The sequence below is a fragment of the Melanaphis sacchari genome, unplaced genomic scaffold (genome assembly GCF_002803265.2).
Source record: "Melanaphis sacchari strain LSU unplaced genomic scaffold, SCAv2.0 Contig1988_pilon_pilon, whole genome shotgun sequence".
Classification (NCBI taxonomy): domain Eukaryota; kingdom Metazoa; phylum Arthropoda; class Insecta; order Hemiptera; family Aphididae; genus Melanaphis; species Melanaphis sacchari.
The window spans coordinates 550,146-560,799 of NW_020270968.1; the positions used below are offsets into that span (position 1 = coordinate 550,146).

The 10,654-nt window shown below is 23.3% G+C and overlaps 1 protein-coding gene across 1 annotated transcript; it reads right to left on the reverse strand.

Annotated features, from left to right (window-relative positions):
• Positions 1 to 846: 846 nt before the first annotated feature.
• On the reverse strand, positions 847 to 6,833 carry LOC112592858 (LIM and SH3 domain protein Lasp). The gene is made up of 9 exons (XM_025337008.1): positions 6,401 to 6,833; positions 6,033 to 6,274; positions 5,820 to 5,914; positions 2,758 to 2,842; positions 2,235 to 2,335; positions 2,065 to 2,165; positions 1,767 to 1,994; positions 1,420 to 1,541; positions 847 to 1,351 (listed from the first exon to the last, which is right to left on the reverse strand). Exons 2-9 carry the CDS (start codon positions 6,099 to 6,101, stop codon positions 1,172 to 1,174), a joined length of 981 nt encoding a protein of 326 aa, XP_025192793.1. The 5' UTR covers positions 6,102 to 6,274; positions 6,401 to 6,833; the 3' UTR covers positions 847 to 1,171.
• Between the last annotated feature and the right edge of the window lie 3,821 nt (positions 6,834 to 10,654).

Genomic DNA, 10,654 nt, shown 5'->3' on the forward strand with positions numbered 1-10,654 from the left:
GTTAAGTGAAAATACTTTTAATTTTTAAGTCTACTAATTAAAATTAACCTCAGTTTCATAAAGCAAATAATGATGTTATTTTTAATATGAAACTTGTGCTAACAGCAGCACATATACAAATTTAATTTTTTTATAGATTACATCAATATTTAATAAAAGTAATTTTAAATTTATGACAATATGGACTAAAAATTTTATTTTATAAAAAAAATATCTTATCTACTTTTAATTATAAATATAATATATATATATATATATGTATATAAATAATTAAAAAACATAATTTATATCTAAATATGTTGTTTAGTATAAATCTGTTAAGTTTTTATGATGATAAGCTTCCAAATAAAAAATATAATGCTCAATGAATAAAAAAACTATGCAAAATTGTAATTAATTCATGACAATAAAAAAATTAACAATTACGAAGAATTAATTAATAATAATAATAATAATACTATATAAAAAAAACATGGGAATAACAGAAATAGTATGCATCTACCCAAAAATAAATAATACACTGCAGGGTAAAATTTAAAATATATTTTAATTATAATAAAAATATTTATTTTGCATTGTCAGTGTGTAATACAAATTGAAGCCATATATTATATGTAAAACTAAAATAAGTTTTCATTTATATAAATTATTAGGTAGATAGTTAATTTACTAAGATTATATCATGTATTTTTTAATTTTTTATAACAATATCAAAATAAAATTATTTTTACTAAGACTAAAAATAAATTAATTTTTATACAAAAAAAATAATAATAATAATAATAATAATAAGAAGAATATATTTATTTTAAATTTATATATAAATTTAATCTCAAGTTAATTACTCTTTTGGTGCAAATAATAAAAAGTTTACTTTTAAGTTATACAATTAAATTATGTCAATACTAGTTTAAATACTGGAATGTTTCTTTTACTTAATAGTTTTTTTTTTTTAGTTTAGGAATGTCTTTTTTAATTTATTTATGATATGTGATCTTATAATAATTCTAGTTTAACAAGTTTGATATCACATAAATTAGTTGCTCTTAATTTCTTTAGCTGCAGCAATAAATATAAATTAGTTTTGGGAATTAGTAGAAACAAATTACTATTAATATAAAATTATTGTTTTCACCATATCAAAAACATTAACAAATAATATGTAACAAAATTAAATAGCTGCAGGTTGAACATAGTTAGCTGGTAGCATACCAGATTCACCTGTTCTTTGTACAACACCTGTCATCCAACCATCATCTATAGCAGCACAATTGACAATTAAATCTCCATCAGTAAACGAAACTTCATCCAAATCTTGAGCTTCATAATCATACATGGCTCGGTAAACTCTCTAAAAATAAAATATATTAATTAAATTATTGTAAAAAAATATTGATTAACAAAATAATAAATACACACCCCAAGGTTATAGTTTTGACTTTCAGAATTGTTAGTATACTTAACGCCACCATATGACGGTTGTTTTTTAATAGGATCATAGTCAGCTATTGAACCAATGTGGTTGTTGTATGCATTGTTAACTGTAAATTATATCATATTACGTTAAGTTAATAAGATAACAAATTCTATATATTTTTTTAAATAATACATTATAACCAATTCATATCATGATAATAGTTATACTTTATAAAATATTAAAATATTTAAATAACATAAACTTATCAGTGATAATATATTATATAAGTATATAATATAAAACATTGAATAGAAAACTATTTTTAAATTTTAAATTTATTACAACTTACTTAAATCTCCACTATCAGATGAATAAATTAAAGTCGAAGATTGACGATTTAAACATGCAGGGATTTTAGCTGAAGAATCTTCTGCTCTATTATGATGCTGTGTACTTTCAACTTTTTGAGGCACATACCTAGTGTTTCCATTGTTATAGCTTTGCTGTACTTTATTTTGTTTAATAACGTTACTATGATCAATATCTTGAATTGTTTTGTTCGCAATAACATTTTTCTCTATTTAATTTGAATAAAAAATAATATTATAATTTATATTAACTAAATAACTTATACTTTATTTTATTACTTAATGGTTCATTATTATTTGCTGCATTGTTTCCATTTGATAAATGTCTACGCTGTTCCATCTCTGCTTTTTTCAGAAAATCTCCATGATACTCTGCATTACTAAATAACAATAAAATCATTAGAATGATGAAAATAAACTATATTCATAACTTAAACTACCTACATTACCTTATATTTTTTGAATTAGCTTTTATTCTCAATGTTTCTGGGTCATCTGCAACTTGTGTTAGTTTTCCTTTAGTCTTTTCAAACTCAGCATGATATTGAGCCTACACAATTTGAAATGTAAAGATCAAATAGTCTTTATTTTATATTTTATATCATAAATAAAATAAATACGTCTATACATTATGATAAAAATATAAATCAAGCATTTTATATTCTCAAGAAAAATTAGATTTATTAAGTATTTAACTATTCAAACACAAATAAATTAATAAGAATACAAAGTGACTTAATTATAACTAATAAAATTACATGAAATACTATCACTAGATGAATTTAAATAAAATACATCAATAATCAATATATTATTTGAACTACATTTGTAAGCAACTAATTTTAAATTACTTACGACAAGTTATCTATCCATAAAGATGGCATGAAATAATTTTTTTTTCATAAAATAATGATTGAACAATTTTTTTTTTTTAAATAACTCAAATTAAGTCTTTTAAACTAATATACTTACATTTGATTGTAATCTTGTATTTTCAGCAATTCTTTTTAACTCCGGAGTTTCAGCTACAGTTGTATGTTTTGCTTTTGGAATATGTCTGAAATATGTTTACAATTTATTAATTAAAATTTTAAAAAATATACATTAGATATACAGCCGATAGTAGTGGATACAAGCATGATAAGATGATATTCCTTTATCTTTAGGTCAATTGTCAGAGAAGACTTGATAAATCTATTAATGTTGTAGTTTTTAAATGTTTATTTTAAACAAGTAGGATACTTCATATTTGATTAAAATTTAAGTTATAATAGAAACTAGAAGCCAATAGGTACTAAACATTAATGATAAATAAATATGAATAAGTTTAATGTAAAAATGACCAATTAATGATTATTGATATAACAGCATTTGAATAGAGTTTTTTCTAATAACTATTTTTGAGGGGACAAAAAATAAACCCTTGTCTTGGTACTGAACATTATAGTATCTTCATAGCTTAAATCATGTCTTCCTCTCTTGAATCACTTTTAGATCTACTACTGGTAACCAAAATAATGAAATTATAATTTTTAAGCCACTTTGCAATAAATTATTTTACAGTATTTTTTTCAAAAAAATTTACATACTAATAAAATTTCAAAAAATGCTGTTTAAAAAAAATGTGTTGGGTGCAGAAAAATATTTAAATATCAAATACTTTATATTCATTTAGTAGAATTTAAATTTGATTTTTATTTGTGTTTGTAGAGATAATTTGGTTTTTTAGTATTAGAATATATTAAAACATTTAATTTTGTTTGCTTTTTAATTTATTCCTCTCATAAAATAATAAAATGTTAACATTGTCTTTAAAATATATACAAATACTATTTTTATTTAGTTCACTAATTGACTTTATTTTTAACTTGACTAGATACTTATAAAACTTGAATATAAATTATAAAATCATATTATGTAATAAATAGATAACTCATAAATAAAATTGTTAGATAGTATTATATTATTGTTATTATGAGAAAAATATGAGTAAGACATTGATGCATATTATGATATGTTTATGATTAAAAAAATAACAGTCTTTAGTTGTAGTTATTATTTATACAATTATGAACGTGGTTGTTCAATATGTAATGTGATTATATACCTTAAATTGTATTTTTATTTTCAATCCTTAATATAAAAGATAAAAAAATTGGTTTATTAAAACCACAAATAGAGAAATATTAAGTTAGTTAAAAAATATAAGAATTATAAAAGGTAATATATAATTAAATTTTTATTGTTTATTTTAAGGCTCTTTTATTTCAAAAATCATATTTTATATTTAAATTTGTTTAAAGATAAACAATAGTTAATAATTTATTTCAGTTTTTATTAACCTATGCTTATACAGTGGTAAATATTTTAAATTTATAAACAGTATTTTTTCAATTATATATTTAAATAGCATCATAAAAAATAATTTTTACTATAAATAAAAGTTCTGTTGTGAATATAAGTCTTTAAAAGTTTAGAAAAAATAATTAACATGATCAAATTTCTAATAACAAAAATTTAAATTTAAGAAAAAAATCTTTTTTTTTGTAATTTGATTAAAAAATGTTTATAAACAAATCATAACAGTATACTTCAATTTTTTTTTAATCATAACTTAAAAAAAATAGTTTTAAATATTTTGTAAATTCTAATTTAAAAATGTTACTAAAAATTTGTTTTTAAAAACTAAATTTTGACAAGAAAATATGTAAGTAAACACATTTTTCAGAAATTTACTTGTGTTATTATATTAAATATAATTTACATGCATATTCATTACACAAGCTCACATTTTATTTCAAACCAAACATATATCCATTTAATGTAAAAATCATTTACAACTAATAAAATGAGAACACTTAATTATCAAACAATTTTTTATATCAAATTCAAATTAATTTTCCATGTAAGTACACTAAATAGAATCTTTTACATGTATACAATTTAACTAGTAATCATTTAATATTACAATTTATACTAAATTAAATATATTGTTCATATTTATTCTTATTTAAATTTAAAAAAAGAACCAACAAGAACATCAAATAAAAAACTTAATTCCAAGCAATTTAATTAATAATTATATTTTGCAAATTAATAAAAAAAATTTAAATATTTATTAATTTAAAATGATGGACTGTTTTTTTTTTTTTTTGATAATCATTTAACTTTTGATTATTTGTATTAAACATTATAAATATGTTAAAGCCAAAGTAATTACTAAATTAAACATTTTTTATTTAGTTCTGATAAAACTACACTTTTAGTTTTAATTTTAATGTCATATCATATCTAGTTTAGTACAAAGTTTAAGACCATCAAAAATGAAGAATAACCAGATTATATGCCTGTAATTAAATTTAATAATTGATCAATTAAATTCAGAACCTACTTAAAAAACAGATTAAAGACTTTATATGCATACTTAAATTATATTATTGACTTGAATCTTAAATAAACCTAGTTATTATTTAAAATTAATTTTATGTATTTTATATTATTATATTATAATATTAATGTTATACACTTTTGGCTGGATTTTTAAGCTTCTGTTATTTTACTAAAAATATTCTGACCTGCAATGTTAGGTTCATTCTATAATTTATTTTACTCTATATCTGTATGAGTATGTTGTTAAGATATTCATAGAGTAATATTCTATTTCTTAAAAGAAATTTTTAACAAAAAAAGAAATAATTATCACAAACAAAATTTAAAAATAAAATAAATACTATACATAAATTTAAGTTATCTCTTAAGAAAAATATTAATAAGCAAATATAACTAATTATAATATTTGTATACATAATTAGAATATAATCTTTATCCTCGTCTTTATCTATTTGTTTTTAACTGTTTTATGGTATTTTTGAACTATCGAGTAAATAGTTATGAATAGTCATTTGATAATCTAATATTATGTTTTATGATAATGTATTATATTAAGTATTTCAATATTTCATTGTAACCCTAATTTCACTAACACAGATAGTCTATTGGAAGTTTATGATAGTTTAAAAAAAAAAAGTACTTACGCTTCACAGTAAGGCTCTTTATTAAATCCCTTGTAATTTCTCATGTTTAATGTCATGCCACAGGACTGGCATTTGAAACATTGCTTATGCCAAGCCTATAAATAATATGAAAATAAGAAAACTAAAATTATATTTATTTTCTTAGTCTACGTCATGCTAAAGCACTGTAGAAGAACAGTAAGTAGTGATTTTTTGAGTATCGAACAAATGTACCTTATCAAGACATTTGAGCTCTTCAATGGGATAAACGATTTTATCGCATCTGGCACACTTTTTGTTCATCTTCAAACCAATGCCAAAACAAAGAAACAACAGCACAGTAGCAACCGTTTAAGACAATATTGTAGATGGTGAATGAATGGATGGATATAAACTACCACTATGGTCACAATGTAACACCACAAAACTCGATTGATTCGATTTTTTCGTTTATCAAAACGTAAAACGTATAGCTCCTGTACGGTGAACGAAAATGGTATTAAAAAGAAAAAATTAAAACAAACATACATAAAACACGTCAAACACGTTAAAGACCGATTCGGGTTCCAGGCAAATTAAGTAGGATAGAATAATGTACTCACCAGACGAACAATTTGATAATCCTTTACGTATGACAGACACCGCTTTTTGATTTCGTTCACTCTGCGCCCGATTACAACTGTTGAACTGTTGAATCGAAAGCGGAATACCTATTACCTACACGGCAATAATAATAATAATAATATTGATAATGGAACGGTGTGCCTACAGTGTCTGGTTCAACAGCGATGGACCAATATCGTTATTATTATTATTATTATTATAGATATAGAAAATAATGATGATAATAATATTAATAAATACAATTTTCCCTTTCACTTCTCTTTTACCGCACACTAAGACTGATGATCTCATCCGAGTAAACGGATGGGAAGGTGAGTGGTGGCGGTGACTACGGCGGCAACATATTATTGTGTACACATCAAAACGATCAAATAGCAAATACCTAAGCACGGGCCGCCGCCCGTCGACGCCCTACGATCGCGATATAGATGCAGTTAGTACGGGGCCGACACGACTAAGGTATGCTTGTTAACCGTACAGAAACTCGTCCCGATTGGTACGATTCGCGGCGGCGGCCGAAGAGAAACGGTGTCGACCGAATCGTCTGAAGCTATGGTAGTAATAACAATGATAATATTATGTTCACCGCCTGCACCCGATTTATCTATGGAATAATAATTGTGAATTTGTGTACTCTGCGTATAGTCTCCTGCAATCAAGTCCCCCCCCCCCCAATGAATCTAATTCAGTGCAACTCTTTGCAATTTTAAATAAATTTTATTATAATTTTGTCTATTATTAATAACTTATACATTATATATACCTATATATTTGTATGATTTTTTTTACTATAATAATATACATACAATCCTTATTCTATAGGTACCTGATATACTTACATCTACAATAGTTTACATGGTGAAGTTGAAATGGTTTTAAATCCATGGGTATGTATTGTATCTTTTCTTATTGGTAGGTACCTAAATAAAATAGCTCAAATTATCAGTATGAAAGCAAGTATCTGCAACCATATAATATATAGATAGCCTCAGGGCAAGATAAGAAAATCAAAAAAGCAGTTGACTTTATAAATATGGACACCTTACAAAAATATAATTTTCCTTGTAGAATGATTGAATTTCTATACAGTATTTTGAAATTTGTGTAATTTATAAACCCAATCTAGTACCTAATAACTAATAATTATGTAAGTGCTACTTTGATGATTACCTATTTAATCTGTGAAATACAAATACGAATTACGATTTGGTACTATGTTATCGGCTAAATTTATCGTGACCACATAAACCATTGTAGTCATTGTACACATATAGTGCACAGATACAAATAACCACCAATTTTATCATTGGTTCTTAATTAAATTTATAAAATATAAAGGTATATAAAGGTACTATATACAACTAATTTCATTATTACCTATATCTAATACCTATAACATCCGTCATGACGTTCCAGTCTTTCATGAGTGTATAATATAGCGTGTACTCTGTGTAGCTATTTCCTAATATCAAATTTGTAGAGTGGTAAATCGCGGTCAGAATCTGTGTGTGAATAATTATTTTATTATTATTTATTGATAAATAATACTTAAGTAGCTTTAGGGCCGTATTTATAGTCGATTTTTTTTTCTTAAGTACCTAATGTTTATAAAGTATAAATATAACCGTTTGACCTGAACTTTTTCAAGTTATAAGTAAAAGAAATTTATATTCATCATTATATTTTATTAAGAGGGCTGCAGACGGTACCAAATAAATTTCATAAAACAAACTTTTCAGTGTATTTGGGCAGTAGGTAAAATCCTTAGAATAAGCTCTGGGTAGCTGTCAATAATATAATGAAGTCCATATTTACGTTTCAAAGTTTTGATTACTTAACTATCGTGATTTAAGGTAGATGCATATTTTTATATGTACTATCTTTTTTAATCTTTAATTGATCTAGCTATTAGGTTGTACAAGTCTATACATTTTTAATAAACTAATTATAAATATTTTGAACAGCTTTTCAATACTGCTGAACCGTATTCTTGCTATAGCCTTATCATTTAACTATTGGTCATAAACTTGTACGACATCAATCTAATGCTTATTTTTTCTATTAGGTATACAATGTACACATACATTTCTGTATTATTCTTGTGTTCTAAATATTTGTCAATAATTATTTCACTTTGTAAATATACCTTTATTATATATTATATTGCACCTACTAAGAAAGTCCTATGTTATCCATATAATTTATAAAATATATAACAGCATATATAGGAAGGTACAGCAATTATGTGTTCTGCTGTTAGAGCAATTGTGTGATTATTAATTAGAATTATATTAGGTAGCAAGTTTTTATTAGATTCTGAGTGGAGTGTTGAATGCATTGATTTTATTCATGGCATAAACTCGATAAGTTCTTATTAAAATGCTTTGATTTTCAAAAATGGGGGTAGTTTTGAATATTGAAATGAATTTAGTTTGTAATTGAAATAGGTCAAATTCAAAAATTCCTAGTGTGTATTTTTAAAAATTAGGACAAATAAACAAAAAATTAAGGAAAACTTATAATTTTTACATAAATCCGATTTTCGACAAAATTGGTATTGTTTTTTGATATAACCCCCCAAAAAAAATAACTGTAAAAACTTGAAATATTCACTAAATATTTATATTATTATTTTATATTAAACATTTTTAAAATATTTCGACTATATTTGAGCTATTTAAAGGTATTAGACATTTTTTTTATTTTATCTTATTTTTTTATAAATGTTTTCAAAAAAAAAAAAAATCTAGCCATATTTTTTTATAAGCGTTTAAAGTTATAATTTTTAAAATTTCATAAAATTCATAAAAATTAGTAAACTATTTTGTAGTGTAAATTCATAAAAGTTTTTATTAAATTTAATACAAGGTTATTTATTACATCTAGTTAAACTTTTAAACAAAAAAAAACTTCTATAAGGTTAAATTAAATTTTTATGAGCATTTCGAATTCAAATAAAAGTATATGACTGTATTTTGCATTTTTATAATACTTTCAAGTTTAGATCCATTCTTACTTTATACTAAGCAATATATCAAATTATATTCTATATTATAACATTCTGCAGTATATCGATATTATGTAGGTACTAACATTTTATTAGATACATTTCTTTAAAGTTTAGATATAGTTTTAGATTTATTATAGTTTATAAACTACATACAATAGAGTATTAACTATAGAAATATGAAGTATATAATAATAAATCTATCACGTAATATTATTTAGAAACTTAATATTAAAAAATAATTACCGTTTCTTAAGAGTGACTTGAAATTTTGATTGAAAACATAATTATTTTATAGATATATGTATTTTGTTGGATATAGTAAAAATATATAATATATAATACCTACCTATTATATTTATAAGAAGTTTTATTAAGTCATTTAAATTTACTTAAATAATTTTCTATTATATTTCTTAAATTATTAATAATATACGATAATACAATATTATTTTAGCATACTACAACTTTTTATGTCTTAATATTCTTAGCTATCAATGTATAATATACGGTTTTAACCTTGAGTAGGTTGGTACAAAATTTAGTCTCAATTTTAATTTTATACAAAGGTATGTTTAAGAATATTAAATGGGAGGGTAATGACTGCCAATATAGTTTTCTTATAGAAACGCCTACATTTTGATTGTTAAAAAATTTACAGAATTGAGTATCTTCTTTGCCAATAATTAAATTATCAGTTAACAAAAAAGAAAAACATATATAATTTTCGTTTCCGATAAACCAATTCCTTCCAAAATTATCGTTTAAAAACCACTAGTCATAATTCTGGTATAATCTATCAGTGAATAGGTAGAACTGATAATCATTATTTGATCACGAAGTGTTTAAATGATAATAAAAACAACAAAACGATGTGTCTAACGACTGCAATTTATTGTTCGCCGCATGACAGATGACAGTGACAACGTGTGACGCGTACACTGTGAAAATTAAACTAACCGTGACTTACCTATATTATATAATATAAAGTAGTTTCTGAGTGCTTTGTTGAAGATTTTATGTCTATAATATCAGAACGGTATTCGAATGTTAAATTTGCTTGTTATTTAACTGAAAAAAGTACATCATACCAGAATACCACCCTCATTATTTACGGTTCAATACATTTCAATGATAGTTTATGTAAAATAGCAAATAATTGCGAATCATTCCATAAACATATTTCAATAGACGGTTTTACAAATCTCATTTTATTATTAATACA